The sequence below is a fragment of the Xyrauchen texanus genome, chromosome 3 (assembly GCF_025860055.1).
Source record: "Xyrauchen texanus isolate HMW12.3.18 chromosome 3, RBS_HiC_50CHRs, whole genome shotgun sequence".
In the NCBI taxonomy this organism is placed as follows: domain Eukaryota; kingdom Metazoa; phylum Chordata; class Actinopteri; order Cypriniformes; family Catostomidae; genus Xyrauchen; species Xyrauchen texanus.
Genome location: NC_068278.1, coordinates 46584524 through 46611420, shown reverse-complemented (window position 1 = coordinate 46611420; position 26897 = coordinate 46584524). Strand labels below are relative to the sequence as shown.

The following is a 26897-nucleotide window of genomic DNA, read 5'->3' as shown; positions in this document are numbered from 1 at the left end:
GCCAGCGCTACATCATGCATTGTGAATGTGCGGGTAAAAAGGGCTAGGCTGAGTAAAAGAACCTGACACTGGAAGACTTTGCCCCCGGAAGTGAACCTCAGGAACTTTCCATGTTGTGGCAGAACTTCTAAATGAAGTATAGAAGTGCGTCATAAGATCGATGGTGACCAGCCAAACGAGTTGTAGGTCTTGAGACACGACCGTCTTGACAGGCATCATCTTGGACTTGAACACCCACGGGTAGTTCAAGCTTTAAGATCTAAGCCAGACGCCACCCCTCACCCTCCATGGGAAACGGGAAGTATTTAGTGTAATAACCTAACTCTCTCTCTGGAAGGGGAACACATACCATGGCCCCTTTAACCAGGAGATTGAGTTTTTTTGTTTTGTTTTTACAAAAAAAAGAAATCCGGTTTACGGTAGTGAGAACACGCCGTTGAAACACGGAAAAGCGGCGAGTGAATTAAATCCTGACGCCCTTATAAGACCCACAGAAAAGAATATATCCGGCAGAAGTTTCCACGCTGCCAGGATCTCTGAGATGGGTATTATATTTGAACACTTCCTGTTGAGGGGTTGTCGGGTGTTTCGCGTCCTGAATAAAATGCAGGAACAGTGAAAACACCCAATTTTGACGGAAGCCTCTGCAACCCGAAACACCAAGAGGTGGCGGGAATGGAGGGGCTTCGAGGGGGTACCGGGAGGGGTGAAGTGAAGCACGCGCCCCGTCCCGAGGGGAGCTACCCCCTAATCTAGGCGCAAGACCATCAGGGTTTTCTCTTACTAGAAATGATAGCCCTGAGGTCTTGCTTCGGGGGCTGGCGAGGGAGGCGAGACTGTCCCCAGTCCCTGGGAGGAGGAGCACGACTCGCCACGCTTTGCTTTTGAGCCTCCGTTCAGACGGGACTGAGGCGGGTCTGAGGCTTGCTCGTCAAGCGCAGAACCCACACTCAGGTCATCCGGGAGGTCATTCTGGTATGCATGTAAAACAGCATGGTGTGCAGAGCAGCACCAGCCTGACCTGCTGCTTGATAAGCCCTTCCCACTAAAGTGGAGGTTGTCCTACAAGGCTTTGAGGGGAGAGAGGGCTTCTAAAGTGACGATGCCAAGCCCTGAGAGATAGCCCGCAAGCGTCTCTTCGACCGGCGGCATCACTTAATACCCCCGTGCCTCAGCACCCACGATGGTCAAATATAATGACGTCGAGGGTATGTGAACACGGGAAGAAAAAAAATTAAAAAAAAAAAAATATATATATATATATATATATATATATATATATAATTTATTTATTTATGTATTTATGTATTTTTTTTTTTTTTTAGGGGTTCCTCCATGAGCGAAAAAGCTCTTCATGGAGGTTATCAAAGAAGGGAAGGGACTCATGAGGTGTTCCCTTCCTTAGACTGGAAGATAAAATCTATCCCCTAATTTGGAGGGTTTGGGGTCTCTTTTTCACGTGGCCAGTCCAATCTGGCAACCGCTTGAGTAACAACATCGAGCAATTCCTCCGTAGATTTTTTTATCGCGGACGGAAAGCTCGGAGGCGGGAAGAGAATCGCGATCCTCCTCATGATCCGAGAAGCGTCGGAGCAGCCGAGATCATGTGAAGGACCAGCTGGGTTTGGGGAGAGAGTGAGAGAAAGGGATCAACCCGTCTCTTGCTCCTCAGCCAAATCCATGCAAGAGCCCCACGAACGATCTTTATATATATTTCTTTTTCGTGAGTGCTGACTCCCGGAAGCAAGCGAGGCGAGCACGAAGCACTCTGCCTGTTAAAGCAAATCGCAGTGCTCGCACCCGCCCTGCTGCAACACGAGAGCAGCGTGCTCTTACCCCCAAACAAACAGAGCAAAAACTGATGTGTGTCCTCTTCAGCTATAGAGCAAGAAGAGGGGAACACACACCGTTTGCAGCTTTCAGTCATTCTCTCTTTTTTTTCTTTCTTTTTTTTTTGTTGATATATTTATATATATATATATATATATATATATATATATATATATATATATATATATATATATAATATTTTCTAACTTCTAACAGAGGAAAGAAAGTTTTGACAGGGTTTTTGAAACACACAGAAACAGAATCGCTCTGAAAAAAGAGTTTCTGACGACACCTGGTGACGTATCCATTTATAACCTGGCCACAGGTGCATCTAATGATTACATCAACCGAGGCTATAAATTCCAGTCAATGTTCATTGACGTGTTACACACACTATTTCAGCTCGGTTCACAGTTAGAGTTATTCCCCGTAGCGCTTAGCAGCGCAACATCGTAGTGAAGCCTTTTGTAAAGGGAACACAATAGATTTTAAGCACAATGTTAAGGACTGACATCCTCAGTCTTTTTCATTGTTTGAAAAAAAGAGCAGCTTCAAAATTCTTCTGAATTTCTCCTCTTGTATTCAACACAAGAAAGTCTTTTGAAGGACAGGAGTAAATTGTTACAGAATTGGGTGAAATAATCGTTTAAGCTCTGCTGATTACCACAGAAAATTATTTTGCCTCTTCCCTTTCATAAAGCACAAGTCTACTGTTATGTGAAGCAGGTTTAAAGGGGTCATATCAGGAGAAATCGAATTTCCTTTGATCTTTTGAAACAAGAGTTTATTGTCCTATGAAAACATATTGAAACTTTCAGAACTCAAAACTTCCTAGTTCAAAAAACCTAACTATACTGAATAATCATACATAAAATGTGAACATTGTGTGCAGAATAGGTGAGGGTCTACGCATAACTTTAAGTTCTCCTGGACCCTTGAACTGCCCCTATCTTTTCCTTAAAACTACCCTAACTTTAAACCTAAAAGTCAGTGGGATGTTTACGATATGCCAATTAAATTAGACTTCAGAACCAGCATACAACACAGTTAACATGTTTTATGGGCCCTTTTCTTCTCATCAGTGACACTTTTACTTGGCAGGACAAAAGTTTTTGTTCAGCATTTGCAGATTCATTCTTTCTTTACATTCTTCTTTATCTTTATTCGCTTTATCCCTTCGCTTCCCTTCATTTGCCCAGAAAATGAACCAAGAACACATTAAGATTGCAAGATAAGAATGAAAGACAAAAGACAATTCAGACGGATTGAATCTGTTTGGACAGGGTGCCACTAATGATGGGGGGAAGTTGACCATATGATCATTAACTGCACATTGCATGACATACAAACACACTGATCAAGCAAACTCTTTATCTAAACAAATCACTTACACATAATTTTGCTTTCTTCCCTTAAAAAGAAAATGAATGCAATAACTACAAAAAAAAAAAATTAATTAAGAATGATTAACATTGAATTATTAAATCTATTGACAGCCCTATCCTATTTTATCTATTGCCCGAGTCATTTACATTTACATTTATGCATTTGGCAGATGCTTTTATCCAAAGCAACTTACAGTGCAAGTATTACAGGGACAATCCCCCTGGAGCAACCTGGAGTTAAGTGTCTTGCTCAAGGACACAATGGTGGTGGCTGTGGGGATCAAACCAGCAACCTTCTGATTAACAGTTATGTGCTTTAGCCCACTACGCCACCACAACTCGTCTCTTTACTTATTGCCTGAGGTATCCAAACCAAAATGTTGGTATCGATCCAACCTTACATGAGGGTAAGTAAATGATGAATGAGTTTTCATTCTGGGGTAGACTAACCATTTAAAAGGAGATGTGTGTGTGATTTTTTTTTTTATGTAAAAATTATTGATGCATCGATTATTGTTCCCCTTCTGTCACTCACTCGATGTTGTGTCTTGAGTATTGAGTACCAAATGAGAATTGCCGAACAGAATTTTCATGCCACTCACATACCCCCGGTTCCTCCTAGCTCGTCCGCTCTCCCTACCCTTGATGGCAGGGCGGTCCACGGGTACATGGAAATCCACCAGCTGGATAAGGCAGTTGCGGTGCACATGTGCCCACAAATTGCCACTACCTGGAGTGATCGACTGGCACTCCCCTCCAAGGCCTACAGTGCTGCTGGACAGGCCGCCTCCGCCCTGCATGCCATGGCCCTCCTGCAAGTCTACCAGGCCAAGGCATCAAAAGATTTGCACCTGGGTAGTCCTGATCCTGATGTGCTGCTGCAACTGCGCTCGGCGACCGACCTTGCCCTCTGGACATGTGCTCTCGAACAGGCGATGGCCACCCTCGTGGTCCAGGAACAGCACCTGTGGCTGAATTTGGTCGAGATGGGGGTCTTCGACAAGGCTCGCTTTCTCAACGCCCCCATCTCCCAGATCTGACTTTGCCCAGAAGTTCTCGACGGTGAAGAAACAAATGGAGGCCATTCAACACATCTTGCCCTGCCGCGGCTCAAGATCCCACATTCCGTCTGCTTGCCGAGGGCATCCCCCTGCGGCGGTGAAACCCCAGGTAGCTCCGCCCCAGCCCGGGCCCAGCTCTCAGCCTCAGCGTAGAGCTCCTCGCAGGAAGCGGAAACCACCAAACATAAACCACCTCCTGGACCCAGTAGGCTCCCAAGCGCTCCAGAGACGGGCAACCCAGGGATAGAGATTTCTGCCACGGAGCTGGTATTCAGACCAATCCATCCCCCGGTGGAGGGCAGGGTAGAGAAACTTTTGTATCCTTTAATTTGCTTGCCGCACCCCCAATGGGCTGCAGTACCCACGTTGTCACAAAGGAAGCAGTTCCCTCACTCCCTGGGTCACTTAGCCAGTGCCCACAACCCACATTCTCATGGCGATCAGACACCGAGCACTTGCAGTCGGGGCACCATGAACGTGAACCCTCCGCCTTCACATACCTAACAGCACCACACTCGTACCTCAGGCCGGCAGGTGGTGACGAGTCTAAAGGTAGTTTCTACAGAACCTCCTCCTCAGTCAACTACCTGTCCCAGGCCGGGTACATGGAGCAAGGTAAGTGCTTCTTCTCATCTCAACCATCTCGGGACGAAGCAACACTCCCCGATGTGACGTAGCCTGCTCCCCCCGCCGCAAGGCCTCACCTCCAGGTATGTCACACGTGATCGTCCCCTTAGTGCCCCTCGCCCGGAGCTTGGACGCATGGCTTATGCTTCATTGGTGCCCACTTCACCTCGGTGCAAGTGGACCTCTACCCTTCTGTGCAAGGACGTGATAGAGCATGTCCCTCCAGCCGAGATGGAAATGGGAGTACGGTGTACGCTCCTGTCACATGTCACAACTCGTCCACCATCTCCTCCTTTGGAGTCAGCCGTGACTCAGGTCGCTGCTCGCCACTCACACCCCGGGCGACCACAACACAAGGGCAGATGCGTTGTTGTGACAGGTCTCGCTCAGCGGAGAGTGCAGGCTCCACCCCCAGGTGGTCCAGCTGATCTGGGACTGCTTCGGCAGGGCACAGATAGATCTCTTTGCCTCCCAAGACAACTCCCACTGGCCGCTCTGGTACTCCCTAACGGAGGCCCCTCTCGGCACAGACGCGCTGGCACACAGCTGGCCTCGGGGGCTGTGCAAGTACGCATTTCCCCCAGTGAGCCTTCTTGCACTGGTGCTTTGCAAGGTCAGGGAGGACGAGGAGCAGGTCAACTTGGTGGCTCCTTATTATCCCACCCATACCTGGTTCTCGGATGTCAAGCTCCTCACGACAGCACCTCCCTGGCAAATACCCCTGAGGAAGAACCTTCTTTTTCAGGGATGGGGCACACTCTGGAGATGCGCATTTTGGTCAGTGCTTTCATTCCTGCAGGAGAGGTTGGAGGGGAGGCTGTCCACCTCCACCTTGAAGGTGTAAAGTCCCTTGGTAAGCACGACTTGATTATCAGGTTCCTTAGAGGTGCCAGGAGGTTGAACCCTTCCTGGCTAAGCCTGCTCCCCTCCTGGGATCTCTCAGTGGTCCTCACAGGCCTTCAGAGACCCCCCTTCGAGCCGCTTGATTCAGCCGAGCTCAAAGCCCTCTCCTTGAAGATGGCCCTCCTGATCGCGCTCGCTTCCATCAAGAGTTTCAGGGACCTACAAGCGTTCTCTTTCAGCGACACTTGCCTAGAGTCCAGTCCGACAGATGCTCACGTCATCCTAAGACTGCGACTGGGCTACGTGCCCAAGCGCTGCCCCGGGAGGAGGCAGACCCAGCCTCTTCGTTGCTGTGTCCGGTACATGCTTTGCATATCTACCATGGACTGCACGCAGGGCTTTAGATGCTCTGAGCAGCTCTTGGTCTGCTTTGGCCGACGGCGGAAAAGGAACGCTGTCTCCAAACAGAGGTTAGCTCATTGGGTTGTTGATGCTATTTCCCTAGCCTATCACACCCTTGCGGGTTTGAGAACACTCTATGAGAAGTGTGGCATCCTCGTGGGCACTGGCCCAAGGCACCTCCTTAGCAGACATCTGCAGAGCGGCGGGCTGGGCAACACCCAACACCTTTGCTAGGTTCTACAACCTCAGGGTGGAGTAGGTCTCGTCCCAGGTTTTGTGAGGTCCGAGCCAGTAAAACTTGGTAATACAGAACAGCCGTCCGGGTGTTCCGCTTGCACCTTGCGCCATTCACCAAGCTGATCTAGTGCGCCTTCTTCCCCAGGTTAGCCAGTAAGTGCTCACTTCCTGGATGTTCTTCCTCCCTAGCCCTCTGGCCGCAGTTTCAACAGAGGAAGTCGCCACTAAACCCACAACGAGTTGAGTGCTCTGTGTCGGGCTTGGGCTCCACAGGCATAGTTTCTGCTTCAGGAAACTCCCTGTGACGGATTTTCCGTGGTACGGTCCCATGGTTGGCAGGACCCGTGTCTCCCTTGGGCAGTCCACGCTGCCCTCCAGTCGCCGTGTCTGTAGCAACTCCTCCCTTGTCAGTCAGGATCTACCACTGCGCCATGTGCACGAGTGGCTTGACCCCGTGTTTATTAGTCACAAGTTACCTCCCCCCAGCCTTTTCCTTCTAAAAGAATAGGAACGGGAAAGGACGCCTTCCCCCGACGCATCTATAGCATTAACAAACATAGAGAGAGAAAAGGCCAAGGCTAGCTCTCATACAAGTCCTGTTGCCTGTTCAGTATGGGTACTGGGAACCTAAGAACGGTATATGACACCTTTTATTAGGGGCGTTGGGGAGGGTTACATGCAGCCGACCCAGCTGCTTCTAGCACGCAGACGCTTGCTTGCACCTGGCTCGGCAGTCATGTAACATGGGTAGTGCATGGTGTTTTGAAGTGGGACCCCTTGTGTCACTACAATCGACACAACGTCGAGTGAGTGACAGAAGGGGAACGTCATGGTTACTGGTCGCTTTCTTGCATGTAGAATGATGCATGACTCTCGGACGCGGCTGTGCGACCAGTGTGCAGCATAGAGATAACATTCCCGCGACCGTGACACCACGTCCATGGCAGCCCACTAAAGTAAGAGCACTTGAGGTTTGGTAGTAGCAAAGACATCAGACTCATTGTACATGCTTCTTATTCCAAATGACACTCATCGCACATGAGCAAATTAGTTAAAACATTTTATTTTTACCTGTGAATGTGAGTAAAACTGTTGCACAGAACAGCCCTGCGCCATCTTTAAGTTCTCTGTTCTAGCATTAAGTAAAATGTTGTTCTGTTATAGGTTGTTCTAATAAGGTGCAAATCTAAATAGAATGTGTTCAGAAGCGATATACACATTGTAGAACAGAAATGAACAACATGAATGTCAGATTCTCAAGAAATCATTATAACATCTTTGGGAATTGAACAGGTCCTCATTTCATTAATGAGAAAACACACTCCCAGACACATGATTAGTGTTTAAGAGGCTGCCTTGTGAACTTCTGACCAGAAACTTTATTAACCACAGCCTGTCAAGCATTAATGGATGAAACCTTTTACCCTAATGTTTTTCTCTAAAACACACATAATTTTTTAGGGAGATTTTCAAGAGAAATGCCTGTGAGAGGGTGAAAGCCTGAGAAAATTAAGTCAGTACACTAAGATAAAGAAGCACCCCAGTCTCTCTCTCTCTCTCTCTCTCTCACACATACACACACACATACACATAAGGTGACTTGGCTAAACAAAACTTTAACACCATTAACCTCTGAACGGCCTTGTGGGATATTTACTCTTTCATCTCTCGTTCTCCCTCATCCCTTGTTCATAAATATTCATCTCTCTAATAGAGTTTTTCACAGTGTGAGTTCAGCTAATTCCATATGACCCCAACCAGCATGACAGAAGACATGGACTGAGAGCAAGAGAGACACAGAGGTGAAGAAATATGATACTCACCAATAGTGTATGTAAAGATTATAATGAGAGTCAGCGTAATTGCATTCATGTGCAGAGCCGTACATTTAAAGTTGCAGCAACGGTATGGTTAACAGAATGAGAAGAGAAGTCTGGAGAGGGTGATTTGAGGTTTGTGGGCACAAGGGTGAGAAATACACTGTGCTGGACATGAGTGGTTAATTTGATTGGCTGCAATTAAAATGATCAAATTAGAAAATGGCCCTCAAACCTCATTTGCGCTTTTATTCAATTCAAATATTCCTCAATGATTTCAAACATTATAGGTTCAAACTTGGTGATGTCTCTTGACATGATCTGAATGGGCTTTAAGAGCCAAAGCAGAGAGGAAATATTATCAGTAAATAACACATTTAATTATTTTCAGGCACATCGTAGAGGGAGGTGTTCTGCATCCCATACAGGGGTCAGACATGGAGATTCCAGAGGTCTGTTTGCAGGTGCCAGATGGTGCCCCATCCCAGAGGAAGAAGGTCCTTCCTCAGGAGAATTCCCTGGGGGGGCTGTCGCCAGGAGCGTGAGGTCCGAGAACCAAGTCTGGGTGGGCCAGTAGGGTGCTACTTCACCAAGTTCTCACCCTTCACTGAGGTTAAATGGATGCCGCTGAACCTGGGCGGTTGCCTGGTGAGCTGAATCGTGCTGCCGAGTCGGACGGTGGAGAGCGCAAACCATGCATCCAAGTTCTGGGCGAGTGGGGCCTCGGGGTGGGGCGGGGCCTGAGGCGCCACGTTGAAGGGGCTTGAGCCCTGTGGCCGTGCTGAGTGTGAGCACTTACCTGGCTCCTGATATCCACCAGACGATCGGTCGGGGAGGTGGGAGGAGGTACATCATCCCCACAGTCCGTCGAAACCGTCCGGCTGTGGGCATGTTTGTGTGCAGGGGCAGGGCGCCGGTGGAGCGCCGAACATGCCAAAATGGAATGGGCGTCGTAATGATGGCTGGATATGTGACCCAGGGAATGAGGAAACTGCTCTTTTGTTGAACTTTTGGATACCTCAGCTACTTGAGGGTGCAGCGAAATTAAATGAAAAAGAAACAAAAGATTCTCCTCCCGGCCCTCCACCGGGGGATGGAGTGGTTTGGTCACCAGCTCCAGAACAGTGGGTCTCCTTGTCAATGGTTCGCCCGTCTCAGGGGCCCTTTGAAGCCTTCCTCGGGTTCTTGGCGGTCTGCCGTAAGATGGGTGGCATCTGCTTCCAGTGGTGGGCTCGACACCGGGGTGGTGCAGTCACCACAGGAGGACGCCCTTGGCAATGAGCAGACGGGGTGTGGGATCTTGAGCCGCACTGGGGCAGGATGTGTTGGATAGCCTCCATCTGCTGCTTCACCGCTGAGAACTGCTGGGCAAAGTCCTCGACAGTGCCACCGAACAGGCCAACCTGAGAAATGGGGGCGTCAAGGAACCTTGCCATGTTGGCCTCTCTCATCTCGACCAGGTTCAGCCAAAGGTGGTGCTCCTGGACCACCGAGGTGGACATCGGCCACCCGAGAGACCGCGCAGTTCCTTCATCAATCCCGGAGCGGAACTACCCTTGTGCAGTTCTTTTAGCGCCTTGGCTTGGTGGACTTGCAGGAGCGCCATGTTGTGCAGGGTGGAGGTGGCTTGTCCAGCGACACCGTAGGCCTTGGACGTGAGGGATGACGTAAACCTACAGGCTCTGGATGGGAGCTTCGGGCATATGTGCACCGCGAGGGCCTTATCCACTGGGGGTCACAGAATACCGCACAATCAAGGGTAGTGAGGGCGTGGGAGCTGAAAGATCAGGACCGGGCAGTAAAAGGTGCCTTGTCAGCTTCTCATGCAATTCAGAAAATCAGAATGAGTGGTTTGCTCTCCAGCTCCCTTTATACCCGTATGTTCGGGGGAGTGGCATGAAAATACCACTCGCCAATTCCCTTTGGCCTTTTATCAAAGATCAGATGTGTCTCGGGCTACCAAGTTAGGGCTCCTAACTACATCAACACAAGGTCGAGTGAGTGACAGATAGGGAACACTCTGGATATATTGGAAATACATACATTTTTCATAATCGTGATAAAAGCATTTACAGTTAATACAACATAAACTATCATAAACACCAATTGGAAGGGAGGAACCTCTGCGATGTGTCCGCACTGAGTCATTACACTGATGTACATAGCAATGATTTAGTGTCAGTGATAAAGTGATGGAGAAAGAGCTCTTAATGCTTTTTGTTGTACAAAACAAGCCCAGATGGAACTTGTGACAGAAAGTAAGTATTTTTCAGCCTAAGTAAGGCGCATTTTAATTACCACAGAAGCATGTCAAGTATTAACTATCACCAAAATACAGAATGAGACTTTTCATGTGGAGTTCAAAACGGCACTTGACGCTGACATTAACACCCTCACGGGAATAATGCAGCTTGATTACAGCATGATTGCTGTAACAAAGCAGATTGCCTCAGTCTACCAGGAGAGTTTATGAAATTTTAAGGGGCGGTACCCTAGGCTTTGAGCACAAAAATCTTTTTCTCGTACAATGCAATGGACCAGGATATGATGTCACACGGGAGGATTCTGATGTAAGTAAATAATACATCACAAAAATAAAAATATTAACAATTTTAAATTATATCGTCTACTCACTTTCCTGCAACAATAAAACATTCAGCTTTAAAATATTAGAGGTCAGCATGTGACATTTCGATCTTCTATTGGTCATGTGTCCTCTCGTCGTACAAATTCACGGTTCACTTCACCAAGCTTGAACTTTGGTTCGCAGCGTCATTTGAAATTCCTTTGCACAAGCTTACGTTTCCGATCTCCCATGTTCCTACATTTTTTGATTAATGTTACTTGAATAGGTGTAAATCTTTATACTGTGGAAGGCTTTGCTTGGAAAATGTTAATAAATCATTATATTGTTGCATATTGTTTTGTTTTCTTTCCTATGAAGGAAGAAAATTCATTTTGACATGAATATAATATATTTAGAGTCAAATTTCAGCACTTTCAAAATCTGCATTTAATCACGATTAACTACAAACAATTATGAGATTAATCACGATTACAATTTTAATCGACTGATAGCACTAATTGCTAAATATTTCTGATTATGGATGAGTAAATGTTGAAAGAATAATTTTTGGGTGAACTAACCCTTTAACGGTGCAAGTACTTTTTTCAAAATTTCATCATAGGACACCAACCAGCATGACAGTAGACACAGACATTTAGAGACATAAAGAGCAGAGAGATTACTTACCAATGATGTATGTCAGCAGTAGGGCCAGAGTCAGCGTAATTGCGCTTGCGCTCAGAGCTGTACATTTCCAGTTGCAGCAACGGTACGGTTTACTGAACGAGAAGAGCGGTCTGGAAAGGGTGGTTCTGGGTAGTGGCCTTGGGGGCGGAGAATACACCGTGCTGGACGTGAGAGGGTAATTTTGATTGGCCGCGTTGAAAATGGCAGACGAACCAGAGCCATGCTTGAACAGGAAGTGTCTGTAAATAGGTAACAACATGTTACATAATGCCTGACCTGTCAATCAATTTATTATTTAATAGCTCAACATAACACATTATTATACCAGGAAAACAGAGTAAGGCAGAGAGAGAGAAAGAAAGAATGAGAGAAAAGATGGAATAACAGAGTGTGAGAAAAAGAAAGAGGTGCAATCATACTGTGAAATCTCTCTCACTTGCTTTGGTTACTAATTGGAGTCATTTGCTCTCTTTAATTACAGATATTTAGCACCAGAGATTAATGAGCTATTATTAATAGATAACATCCCTTAGATTAATTATGATATTAATTACACAGAGGAGTCCATATCTTAGAATAATTAAAAGGTGCCTACTTAAAAACTAATTTACTCCAGCCTTGTGCTGTAATGCCAACTAACGTATGTATGTCTATTATTTTAGGTTAAAATGCAAATAAATGTTTACGGAAAAGTGTATATTTTAGTACTGTATCAGGTAAAAATTCAGAGAAGTTTTTCAACATTATTAATCAAAATAAAGCTTTTTTTAGTGACAAATTAGTTTTTAAAAATACAAATAGATGTAGTCTCTTAAATTAGATAATAAAAACAGCATCCACAGTAAAAATACTTAATTATGTTAAATTAGTTGTAGATGAAGAACATCATGTAACAATAAAACTAATCAGATTAATCAAGAGTAATCAAAGTTATGATTTTTTTATCATGATATAAACCATAATCTGCAAGTGTGTGAGACACACAGACACAGATATTTAACCCTGTGGATATGTCAGAGAAAAGACAAACAGATAGACAGATAGCCAAGGGGAAATTGGTTAAAGCTTTTAGGGTAAAAGCCCAAAGGCAACAGACGGAAGACCTTCAAATTCCCAAGATACACATGGATTCTCAACAGTAATTGATCACGCTGCAAAATCAGATAATCTGGATTTACTATGTGCTGGAACATAAAAGGACAAATGTGTGTGTAACTCTTCCAAAGAGACAAAAGAGTCAATCAATAAGGCCCCCAAATCATTGAAAGATAGATCAGTCTTAACACATTTACATATTTATATGCTGATGAGTAGAAAAAGGCATCATGACATCAATATTGATTGAAGACGACAGGAAAAACTGAACATGCACACACACACATCACAGGTTTCTTTTTATACAATACCAGAAACCATTGACTTCTATTGATCTTTAAACTGAGCTAATTATAATTACTAAAACATAACATAACCCTATCCCCTACAGGCATTTTAAGACAAACAGTTTTTATTAAAACATTGTTTTACACATTTTTAAAATTGTTTTTATTGTTGTGACTTCCCAAAGGTTCACACAAAAAAGGTTGTTACGGATTTTATGATATTTCTGGGGACATTTGGGCCCCACTAATTTAGAAAAACCTAATTCTGCTTACACAAAGACTACAGCAAAAGTACATAGTGTATGCAAAATCAAAAGAAAAAAAAATCATATTTATATTATATTCCTGATCTCCTACCCGAGTGACCAAAAGTAGGTAAATAGAGTAAGACGTTGAAATGTAAAGAAAAACTCATAGTGCTGATACTGTTGCAGAGTGCTAAAAAGACATGTACTAAATGCTTATTTGTTTACAGTGTCTTACAGGGTTGCTATACAAAGGCCAGAAAAGAGCGTTTAAATGAGCATGCAATGGTAGAATGAGGCTTGAGACTGAGAAACTGAGACTGAGAAAAATTACAGTTTATCACCACCATAAAAAAGAGAAACTTAATTTCACACTATGACACGCAGAACTAATCCTGTCTTTATTTACTGTAGAATAAATAAATAAAAATTATCACTTCGAAAACAAAGAGAAAGGCTGAGATGGAGGGAGAGAGAGACGAAAAGACAGAAAGAGAGAAAGAAAAATAGCATGTGGGAACACAGGAGATCACAGTTTTACAAATCAAATTTCTACAGTCTGAAAATGTTCTATTGCACAGACTGTGTTTCTCACTCAAATCACCTTGCATTATGATGGAACATGTCTAATTCACTGCATCTCGATTTTATAACAAGCACTTCTGATAAACTGTGAAATTTGGCACATTTGAAAGTAAACAATTATAATTAACAATTTAAATATAATTTTGTTTTTTAAATAATTTATATTGATTTGTATGATTTTGTATATTTGAATGTATTGATATTCAATTATATTAAATCTATGGGGGGCCAAACAGGAAATAATTATATAAAATCTGAATATATAGGTGTTAATCCAGAATATACTGTTGTAATTTGAATACATAATTATAAATATGAATATTTACTTGTAAATCTGAATGTATAGTTGTAATCCAGAATATATCAATTTAAATCCAAATTTATACTTTTAAGTCCAAATATATCAATATAAATCTGAATATATAGTTGTAAACCTGAATATATAAATATGAAGTTATAACTTTATGATCAGACATAATCATAGACAGATGTTCTTAAACCAAAAGATTAATTAAAAGAAGATCGTATGTCTAAATAATTCAGTTTTGTACAATGATTATCCAAATCAGCTATCCAGACCAAATGGAGACATTTTCTGCGTTACAAAATTGAAGGCTGTCCGCAACATGGAGTTGTTAAGAGATCTAGCACATTTCCATTTGCAGCTGGTAATCCAAAAATAATTGTAACTTGTTATGTTGTCTGATTATGACAATCATGGTGCAAAACAAATAATTCTATTAACTGTTTTAGTCAGATATGGAAAATTAGAGCTTGTCCATAAATAAGCCTGATAAAAAGTGATTTTATAAATATATTTTCAGATTTAACAAGGATTTATTCTGATTAATATTTATATATATATTTATATATTCAGATTTACAACTATATCTTCAGGATTTACAACTATATATTCAGATTTAAATTTATTTATTCAGACTTACAACAATATAATCAGGATTTACAACTATGTATTCAGATTTATATTTACATATTCAGGATTTACAACTATAAATTCAGATTTATATTTATATATTCAGGAATTAAAACAATATATTCAGATTTGTATTTATATATTCAGAATTACAACTATATATTCTGAATTTAAATATAATTATTTCCTGTTTGGCCCCCAATATAAATATAAATTATTTTAATTTATATAAATTATTTACATAAATGTTTTTAATATTATACACATTATATTAAAATCACATATTAGAAAATATCTCTATACATGCCAATATATGGTAATGACCAGGGCTAGTTGTCACACTTTTAAACAATATACATGTTATGCTAAGCCAAAAATGCTGTCAATTGAGCTTAACTTGTATTGGAGATGGAATATTCAGTTAAATTCTTGGCTACAAAATATGTATTGTATATATAATCTACAGTATGTCAACTGAATCGCCGAGTGTTCTGAATTATATGTTTATGATTGGGTTGATGCAGGGTGTTTCTCCACTGTGCATTAATGTTGTTCTATTGATCCAGATGTAATTGAGAAAGTTAATTTGGGTAAGCGCAACATGTCAGCAGGTATAGACATCACCATGACGTTGACACGTTCACGATACAACGCAAATGTCATCCCGCACTCAGCTCAAGCCTGCTGTTCAAAAATGTGCCAGAATCACTTAAGCAGCCCTTTAATCTAAGGACTTTCCTGTGCAATTGGCTGGATTTTCAAAGCACTCTACAAAATTGGTAAATCTGCTTTTCTTTAACCCCCAAATTTCAACAATAATGTCTGAATGGTTAACATTTGCTCTGCGCTCTATTACGAGGCAAGATACTGTGTGTGTTTATTTAAACTATTAAAGGGTTAGTTCACACAAAAATTTAAATTATCCCAAAATGTACTCACACTCAAGCCATCCTAGGTGTATATGACTTTCTTCTTTCAGCCAAACACAATCAGAGTTATATTAAAAAAATATCCTGGCTCTTCCAAGCTTTATAATCGGAGTGAACGGTACCTTAGATTTTGAAGCCCAAAAAAGCACAACCATCCATCAAAAAGGTAATCCATACAGCTCCAGTGGATTAATAAAGGCTTTCTGAAGTGAAGCGATGCATTTTTGTAGGAAAAATATCCATATTTATAACTTTATAAACTATAATCAATGGCTTCCGGAAACAGCCGTCTGGCCGTTCACTGGCTTCCTCTATCCTCTGCACTTTCATGTTCGTGACTGCTCACTGGAGCTTACACTACGCCTACGTCATACGACGGACCTGGACTCTCTCATGAACATGCGGACGGCCGTTACCGGTAGCCAGTTATTATAGTTTATAAAGTTATAATATAAAGTTATCGCTTCAGAAGGACTTTATTAACCCCATGGAGTCGCATGGATGACTTATTTTGATGGATGGATGTGCTTTTTTGGGCTTCAAAATCTAAGATACCATTCATTCCGATTATAAATACTGGAAGAGCCAGGATATTTTTTTAATATAACTCAGATTGTGTTTGGCTGAAAGAAGACAGTCATATACAACTAGGATGTCTTGAGGGTGAGTAAATTGTGGGATAATTTTCATTTTTGGGTGAACTAACCCTTTAAGCAAGCGAGGTTACATTCCTCCAGTCCTGCTGTTAGATTCTTTCAGACACGTTATTCTGTTTGAAAGGCAGGAAGTGATGTTTGAAAAACAGGACTGAAGCTGATGGAAAATACATAAGGGCTCAATTACCCAGCATTCGTCTAATAGCCACTAACACAAACATTCTATTGCTGCCTGCTGCTAGTGGTGAGTTTATAAAATGTCCTGCCGTGCCTAGCATAGTTCACAATACTTGGAATCTGTTATTGGTTGTTGTTTGCGGACAGCTGGATTCATGTAGTAGTGGCTTTATTGAATAAATAAAATACAAAGAACACTAAACTGTTGAACAATATGAGAAATCTTCCTAAAACAATAACTCCATCACTCCAGTTATCCTCTGTTCAGTGGGTATAGGATTGAGCAGTGATGGCCCATGCATTTTAAGTCTAGGCCTTCAGTGTGATTCATGCCATTAAGAAAACACAGATTCACAATGAATAAGACACTCTATGCCTATGGACATCATACATTATGTCACAGCTAATGAAAGGCAAAACTTAAAAACGACACTGAATGCTCAAGCAAGCCTATTTTTAATTGCAGCATGACTGATTTGTGAAATTAATGTCTCCCTAACTGGCATTGAAAAATCATAATTTTCATATAAATCTATTAAGGATGTCTATAATACCTGTAAAAAGATATTTAATAATATTTGTGATATAAATGTTGCTTGCAATACATTTTGTTTCGTCAGAGTACATGGTTACTTTTCAAAAATTGAACCGACACAGAGTTTAATTTACTATTAGGGGAGGAGCTCAAACTCACATGCTGCTTCAGCATGCGATTTGTGAAACAGCCATCATGCTTCGTTCGTAAGCATAAAGGAATAAATTCTGACTTGATAATAGGGATGTGCCCGAAGCCGAATACCTTATTCGGAAAAGCAATAACAACGTCTTCAAAACGATCAACGGATTCATCTAAATAATATAAAAAATATTTGTACGACTGATTATCCAAAAAGCACAAGGATAAAGTGACATTTTAAATAAACAAATCCAAAAGTACAACAAATGAATGAATCTGTCAGCCAAAATTTCTAAAATGTAAACCGTGAATGAAAATGCCCACAGTGTGATTTCAGACCGGATAGGTGTGCTCTCAACTCTGTTTGCTGTCTCCTTTAATTGTTCGCGTCTGGATCTTGTCAAGTGTAACATTAACTAAGATACCATATCTTATACACTTTCCACTTCTTGAAATGTCTATGTTAATGTATCACACAATTCACACGTAATGATTCCCATGTATTCATGTATAGCCTAAACCTGAGCATAATGTTAAATTCCTGACCTGAAGTGATTTCACATCAGAGCTCATCTTCCCGTCTCTTTAAGTTGACCACATTTATATCCATATCAGCGATTAAGGTTATTAACTGATTAAGACTTTATTCCAAAAAAAGTTTAAATGCTCCATAAAAGGTTAAATATTCCATAGAGTATTCATCTATTAGGAATATTCCTCAATGTAAAATGAAGAAAATGAAACAAGCTCTGTGTAGGGTCTGGACCAACCAGACACACACTAATTATTCATTATATACAAAGGTCTATGAAACTCCTCCGAAACTAACATACCAAATGAAACGAACACCCTGGCAGAACCAAGTCTCAGGTTACAGGGCTGATAAGGAGACTTTTACGACCTCCAAAGGAATGTTCAGAGAGTGCTGACTCTCACTTAATTCTTACTGAGAAGGAGAAATGAACCCTTTTAATCCTATATATATCCATGGGATAAATATATTGACATGTATCTAATGTTCCATCTCATGACTTTCCTAAATGTTGTGTGGTCTGTGTTTCTTGCAAACTCTAATGGGTTAATGTTTCAGACGTTGCATACTATGGTTAACCGAAATCATATGTGTGGCATATTTGGTCTCTATAACTTGGTATTTTGAAGATCGAAATGACTGTGTACATGATATGTCGATAACAACAACATATTAGTATTACAAGTATATTTCCTAGTTTCTTTCTTGCACATGCAATGAGAAATGTGAGAACAAAGAGCAATAAACCAAATTCCCGCCTGGAACCCAAACCCTTCTCATTGGTCGAGCCAATGAGAGGTGGGACATGTTTTCTAAGGTTATAAATTCTCTTAGCCCTCTCTTAGCCCTCTCTTAGCTCTCTTATGCTCCTCTTGCTTCCTGCCTCTCTTGCCCTCTGAGCCTTGTGCTCTCTCACTCTCTTGCTGAATGATGCCAAACTAGAAGGCCCCAAGGACTCCCAAGCGTGCGCCAGGCTACGGCCTTGTCTCTGACTCCCACTGGTTCTCTCTCTCATCAAGACAACATCATCAAAGATCAACTCAAGCCATCAACACATTGCATCAGGACAGTTTAATTCAAATCGGACATGCAAGTATCAAACTTAGTCTCATTATTTGATACATTAAGTATCCTTAACCCCTTTCTAAAAAGGGCGTGTCAGAACTAATATGATGGTTTGCTCAGGCTGTTGATCTGCTGAACTTCAAACAATGCTATAACTTCTTGCCTTCCTGTATTCTGCTTCAGCCCTCTTTCCCTTGGTAAACTGTATGAATGTATGTATATGTATGTTAGAGTAGTTTAAATGTTTAGTCTAGTTAATAAAGTCTTGTTCATGTCACATGCAAAGTTGTCTGTGTCTCAAGCTCATATCTAAAGTCAGTAATCATAGATTTTGACTACTTGCTCTTAATACGTAGTAAGAAAGACATTTCCCATGCCCCGGAAATATACCTTTCTATTAATTAATTAATTAATAACCAATATTGAGTGTTCACGGGATGAACCGAGCATTTGGTTGTAATGTTAATGTAGCTACATCAAGTTAACCCGATTAACTGATCCAAATATTCATGATCGATTATAACAAGTTATGATTGATTATTAATATTTCATAGAGCTGATTCGCTACATACAAAACCCTCATGATTCACCTGCCATCTGCCATTGTGATGATTGTCGTCCGATGATGTCTCCAACAGGGACACCACCTGACGAAATGGGGGACTGTAAGGTATGGCGGAGGATCAGTGGCCTTAACAGATTCACGAACAAACAAGAACTTACTGTTAAAAACTCCCCTAATTACTGAAATAGTGCCAACCAGTCTCCACAAGCACAATAAATGTATTGACAAAGAGACAATGAACTATTGACAGAGAACCGCATGTGACATCCGCATGCTCACCACGTGCTTATCGTGTGGACAGGAAGGGGGAAACTTTGAACGTAACAATGTGTGTGTGTGTGTTTTTCAGTTAAACACAGAACTGCATATTGCTAATGAAATACGTGTAATCCCTGTATGTTGTGTATTTCTGAGGTATATCAAACTCATTAGAACTGTTTCGTTGTGTGTTTTAAACTCTGAAGCCTCATATTTAATAGCCTCAGAGTGTATATTCCCTTTTTAAGTGTACTAAACACACGTTTCTTGGTATCAAATTAAACCTTACGATTTGTCCGAGCTGAATTCGAATATAAGATCTCTGTAGAATGATATTACGCGATGTTTTACTATCGTTTGAGTCATTCAGCCCAAAATCTCTTACTGTCATAAACATGCAAATGAGCCTTGACAAAGGAACACTCTCATGCCCAGAGTAAGGGAGACTTTTACGACCTCCAAAGGAATGTTCAGAGAAGTGCTGACCCTCACTTAATTCTCTTACTGAGAAAGAGAAATGAACCCTGTTAATCCTATATATATATTCTATATATCCATGTGATAAATTCATTGACATGTATCTAATGTTCCATCTCATAATTTTCCTAAATGTTGTTTGATCTGTGTTTTCTTTCAAACTCTAATGGGTTAATGTTTCAGACTTTGCATACTATGGTTAACCGAAATCATATGTGTGGAATATTTGGTCTCTATAACTTGGTATTTTGAAGATCAAAATGACTGTGTACATGATATGTCGATAACAACAACATATTAGTATTACAAGTATATTTCCTAGTTTCTTTCTTGCTCATGCAATGAGAAATGTGAGAACAAAGAGCAATAAACCAAATTCCCGCCTGGAACCCAAACCCTTCTCATTGGTCGAGCCAATGAGAGGTGGGACATGTTTTCTAAGGTTATAAATGCTCTTAGCTCTTATTTCTTGCTCTCTTAGTCCTCTCGTCTCTTCGCTCTCTTAGCCCTCTCTTAGCTCTCTTATGCTCCTCTTGCTTCCTGCCTCTCTTGCCCTCTGAGCCTTGTGCTCTCTCACTCTCTTGCTGAATGATGCTGAACTAGAAGGCCCCAAGGACTCCCAAGCATGCGCCAGGCTACGGCCTTGTCTTTCCATTCACCAAAGATCAATCTGACCCCCACTGGTTCTCTCTCTCATCAAGACAACATCATCAAAGATCAACTGGAGCCTCAACAATTGCATCAGGACAGTTTAATTCAAATGGGACATGCAAGTATCAAACTCAGTCTCATTATTTGATACATTAAGTATCCTCACCCCTTTCTATAAAGGGCGTGTCAGAACTAATATGATGGTTTGCTCAGGCTGTTGATCTGCTGAATTTCAAACAATGCTATAACTTCTTGCCTTCCTGTATCCTCACCCCTTTCTAAAAAGGGCGTGTCAGAACTAATATGATGGTTTGCTCAGGCTGTTGATCTGCTGAATTTCAAACAATGCTATAACTTCTTGCCTTCCTGTATTCTGCTTCAACCCTCTTTCCCTTGATAAACTGTATGCATGTATGTATATGTATGTTAGAGTAGTTTAAATGTTTAGTCTAGTTAATAAAGTCTTGTTCATGTCACATGTAAAGTTGTCTGTGTCTCAAGCTCATATCTAAAGTCACTAATCATAGATTTTGACTACTTGCTCTTAATACGTAGTAAGAAAGACATTTCCCATGCCCCGGAAATGTACCTTTCTATTAATTAATTAATTAATAACCAATATTGAGTGTTCACGGGATGAACCGAGCATTTGGTTGTAATGTTAATGTAGCTACATCAAGTTAACCCGATTAACTGATCCAAATATTCATGATCGATTATAACAAGTTATGATTGATTATTAATATTTCATAGAGCTGATTCGCTACATCTGTCTTTTTTTTTCTTCTTCTTGACATTTTTAAATGCTTAGTGTTCTTGAATTCTGGTCATTTACTATATAAATGTAACATTATTATTATTAGTATTTGTGGAGCGGAGGGGGGCGGGGCCGGGCTAGAATGTCGCAAGCCCGGTCCCCATTCGGCCTGATGGGGCGTGTGAGGGATAAAGGTGGCCGGTGACAACGGTTCGAGAGAGAGAGAATTACGGGCATGTCCGTCACGTGTGTGTTCATGGTTTAAGTTTTCATTAAATTATTATTTATATTGACAAGCGGGTTCTCGCCTCCTCCTTGCCCATCTAAACTCCCTTACATTGGTGCCGAAAACCTTGGGAAGGAGGAGGGATGCCCGTCGCAGAGTCCTCGACACTACCGTCCACCCAGGGGAGCGCCGCTACCATCTGCCGGGTGACAGAGAAGCCCGACCGCCCGGACGCGGGAAACGGCCGCCGTCCGCGGAACGAGTGGGGACTGGATTCCCCTGCAGTGATGGAGCCGCTGCCAGGGGCGGAGGAGTGCCCTGCCGTCCCTCAGAAACACGGAGGGGTCGAGGGAAGACCGCTGTCCGCAAGGGGAGGAGGAAATTTACCCAGGGGCCGCCAGAAAAGCGGAGGGGCGTTCTGTCCGCTGGGGGTCGGAGATTTGACTCTGGTTTGCCCGGAGAGGAGTGGCTGTTGTCCGCCGGAGAGTGTGGCGTAGTGTTCGAGGACCACGCGATGGTACATCAGAGAACCGGTGAGTGAGCTCCTTCTCTCTCTCCTCTCTCTCTCTCTGTCGCACCGTGCTGGCCTTTTCCCTCGCCTATTTTTTGTTGTTGTTGTTGTTGGTGTTTTCCACTCCTGTCTCCTCCCAGGTCGAGAAAGCCGGGGATGACCTGACGGGGCGCAAAGCACGCCACTCCCCAGGGAAAGGGGGGGGGGGGGTGTAGGTCATGGCGGTGGCACCCCGGCCTAAGGTAACATGCACAGACAAAAATAATTCTGTTTCATGCAGATATTAATATCCCATAGACCCCACAACATATTCCACCGGTAAGGTAGCCTACAAAGTCAGCTTCATCTAATAGAAAAAAAAAGAAAGAATAAAATAATATTTTTTAAAATAATGATAATAATTATTATTAGGCTATTATTATCAAAAGGCATATACAAGGTATATTTTATCAACTATAAATGTTAGAGTAACACAAAATAAATGGGTGTTTCATTTAGTTTTGATGTACTTCTGGTGGTGTACAAAAGGTGGATGGAAACCAGGATATTGAAAATAAAATTCTGACCACTACCAATAAATTCACCTTCCTGGAAATCTCGATAAAAATGAAACACCAACAGACAAACACTCATCTGTATGCCCACACACGCAGCTTTCATTTTCATCAAAATCTTTGGGGTTTGTGAGTAAAACAATCATCCTAAGCAGATAGCTTTATTTCCTCCCTCAAAGCGGACAGGTCTATCCTTCATCATTTATTTACTCTTCCATTTCTCTCTTTCACAAGATTAGGTCAACTCTCAATCTTTATCATCATCATCATCATTGTCATATTGCTCAATCTGTCTTTCAATATTTCCGACACATATTTTCTCTTTCTCTTGAAGACACATACAATCATTTCTACGTATGTTCTGTACTCTGTGTATATTAAGATTTAAGATTAAGATTCAACTTTATTGTCATTGTGCAGTGTACAGGTACAGAGCAATGAAATGCAGTTGTTTTCACATATCCCAACTAAGCTGGGGTCATAGATGGGGTCAGCCATGAAACAGGCGATATGATTTGAATGGGAGCCAGCTGGCCAGCCGCGCCTTTTGTTGCTCTATGTTTCTCGTCATAGAGTTAAAAAGCAGCTGGGGCTATCTTAACGCTATAGATGCGGGGAAGGCTGGGGGGCGGGGCGGCGGGGGTTGCCTGAAGCGGGATATCCCTGTGGAGCCCAAGCCCAACATGGAGCACTCGACTCGTGGTGGGTCTGGCGGCGAATTCCTCTGCTGAATCTGATGCCAGAGGGCTAGGGAGCATGAGCATCCAGGGAGCGAGAGCTTGCTGGCTCACCTGGGAAAGAAGGCATGCTGGATCAGCTTGGTTAAGGGCGCAAGGTGCAAGCAGAACACCCGGTCGGTTGTTCTGTATTACCAATTTCTACCGGCTCGGACCTGTGAAAATACGGGACGATACCGACTCAACCCTGAGGTTTAGAACCTAGCAAAGGTGTTGGGTGTTGCCCAGCCCGCTGCTCTGCAGATGTCTGCTAAGGAGGTGCCGTGGGCCAGTGCCCATGAGGATTCCTTTCTTCTCGTAGAGTGTGTTTGAACCCGCAAGGGGGTGCACGGCCTGGGTGTGATAGGCTAGGGAAATAGCATCAACAACCCAGTAAGCTAACCTCTGTTTGGATAAAGAGCTGCTCAGAGAATGTAAAGCCCTGCATGCAGTCCATGTAGATACGCAAAGCATGTACCGGACACAGCAACGAAGAGGAATGTACAGATAACCACTCTGTACAATTGTAGTGAGCAGAAAAGCATCTCAGAATGCATAACACCTCGAACCTTGAGGTGGATGGGCTACAACCGCAAAAGACCATGTTGGGCACTTTATTATCAGAATCAGCTTTATTGCCAAGTATGCTTACACATACAAAGAATTTGTCTTGGTGACAGGAGCTTCCAGTGCACAACAATACAAAAACAGCAGCAAGACATACTGTAACACAGTTAAAGGATGGGCAAGGAGGAGGCGAGAACCGGCTTGTCAATATAAATAATAATTTAATGAGAACTTAAACCAAAAGCACAAACATAAACACACACGACGGACATGCCCGTAATTCTTTCTCTCTCGAACCATCGTCACCGGCCACCTTTATCCCTTGCGCGCCTCATCAGGCCGATTGGGGACCGGGCGCGCGATATTCCGACCCGGCCCCGCCCCCCTCCGCTCCACACACACATAGTAAAAAAAAAAAAAAAGGAATAATAAAAAAAAATAATTATACATACACGTACATACATATGGCCATAGTGTTTCTAATAAAGGTGCTCAGTGAGTGTACATAGCACACACACATTGTGGGTAAAATAGTCAGTTTTCTATCATTTTAAACTTTTTTTATAGACAGTTTTCCATATTGAATGGATTATAAGTATATTTATAATCAAAATGTATCTCGCTTTGTCCACCATCTTGGATTTATTTTTCAACCAAGCTCATCACATTGCATTCTTGGATTGACAACCTGCTCAAGGATACATAAAATGCAAACTCAGAATTTGGCCAAAATTAGATATCTGAGGAGGCAGCATAATTAAGATACCTACTTTTTTGCGTTGGGAACATGCCTATGATGCCTTAACTTTTCCTAGCTCCCTAGTGTATTAGTGTAGGGTTCAGGTTAGGGTTGGTCTATAATAAGAATAGTAAGCTTTATATTAAACCAATAGAAGCCTGTCCCCATTTTAATAGCTAATTAAACATGTGATTGGGTCAGGTTTTGCCTACATTGTGTACACTAATTGTCTCCACAACTTGTGTAAAATCTGAAATCACCTGCATTGTGGGGACCAGCCAATGGTCTCCATGAGGAAAATGGCTTAATAAATATCATAATTAATGTCTCAATTAAAATAAAAAATTGCAGGAAAGTTTGTGAGGGGTTAGATTTAAGGGTAATTGATAAAATAATATCATTAGCTCAGTATCAACACAACAGAAAATAAAGGAAAGTCTTCAACATGATAGAAAACAATGTGTGTGTAACTTTGTATATCACCTTGTCTCTAGAGGTATGTTGCTGTTCAGTGCCCAGGTATTTTGTGTCTGCCCGTTGTCATCCTGTCCAGCTTTATTTCCAGAGTCCAATGGTTGGCATCGAGCAGGAAGTGTGCTCCTCTGCACAACCTCCGGAAGGGGAGCTGGTGCTGGACGGGCACAGGTGCAGGCGTGGGGTGGAGGAGGAGGAGGGGGCAATGGTCGGAAGCTGAACTGGGCTACAGGACTGGAAGGAAGATCTTGAAAGAGAAAGATAAGACAAGAGAGAAAGTTGGAAAGAAAATGAGCAAATTAGAAAAATTCTATTATATTTAATCATAATATTTAATGATAGTCTTTTAAGTCTCTATTTCCTTTCCCCATGTTTCTTTTACAACCTTCTATTTATTTGTCAAACCCAAAGGAACCTTTTGTAAAACCTGAAGCCTTTATGCATTATGAATTAAAAAAAGTATATTGTATTCATTATAAATGCCTTGTAGGACAGATTTATTTGGGGATGTCCCGATCCAGATCGCAAGTATCGGATCGGAGCCGATATGGGCATTTTTTAATTGATCGTGGATCGGCAGACAGCCTGATCACCTTACTCCGATCATTTACGTCAGCTGAGCACAATTTGTGGCAGAGCGTAAACTGACAAATAACTTAGAATTAGTAATTCCGTGGCTAAAATGTCAGCAGCTGTGTAAATATTTTAAACAAGAAAGCAAAGACTGTCCAACACACACTTCCAATATCTACAATCCGATCATTTCACAAGGCGGTAGCAATACAGATGCGTTCAATACGACCAATTTGATACGACATCTTAAAACTAAGCATGCAACGGAATACGGCGAGTTCACTAAAACAACACAGGAAAAGGCTGCTGTGCTGAAGCAACAAAGACTGGACAAAACTTTTAAAAGGAAGGGAAAATATAATCGAGAGAGCGAAAAGGCCAAAAAGATTACAGAGAAGGTGGTTTAATTCATATCTTTGGAAAACCAGCCCCTCTCTGTGGTAGAGAATGCAGGTTTTTGCCATCTTTTGGAGCTTTTGGATCTACGCTATGCCCTGCCATCTCGACACTACATTCCAGACACCGCCTTGCCAGAGCTGTACAGTAAGGTTCGTGACAACATACGAGGTGATTTAAAACATAATGTGACTGCTGTTAGTTTTACAACTGACATATGGAGCTCTGACGTTTGCCCCATGTCATTGCTCAGCCTCACAGCACACTGGATTGATTCCTCCATTTGATTAAGCGTGCAGGATTAAATGTACACCAGTTTTGTGGGTCTCATACAGCCGATCATGTAAAACAGGCCATCGAGGAGATGCTGAACACATCGTAAATAAACAAGTAATTGTTATTTTGCGTGACAACGCAAGGAATATGTTTTGAATTTGTATTATTGAATTCATTATTGTTGAACTTGGGCCTGTTCAAGTGTATCTGTTTACGCCACTTTTAAGAGTAATTGCAAAATTTTCGATTTTATATGTGAGTTTTATAAAAATGATTTTATAAGTTTTATAAATTAAATGCATTAAGCTGAAGACATTTTTTAGTTACTTTGTTTACTTAGTTATCTTTGTAAACAAACAAAAAAAAAAGTCTGCAGCTCTAATATCTAGGCAAATACAAGTATTGGATCGGGACTCGGTATCGGCAGATATGTAATATTTAAATATCGGACCGGGGGCCAAAAAAGCTGATCGGGACATCACTACCTTTAATCACTTGTATGTTCTCGTGTATAAAAGTAA

General features: G+C 42.0%; 1 protein-coding gene across 1 annotated transcript in view; it reads right to left on the bottom strand.

Moving 5' to 3' along the window:
* The window catches only part of LOC127633466 (teneurin-1-like), a 317015-nt gene that overhangs the window by 142987 nt on the left and 147131 nt on the right, over window positions 1–26897 (bottom strand). The window contains exons 4-5 of the mRNA XM_052112592.1: window positions 25141–25378; window positions 11456–11694 (exon numbers count right to left, since the gene is read on the bottom strand). Coding sequence (XP_051968552.1) covers window positions 11456–11694; window positions 25141–25378 — 477 coding nt within the window. The remainder of the gene's footprint in view (window positions 1–11455; window positions 11695–25140; window positions 25379–26897) is intronic.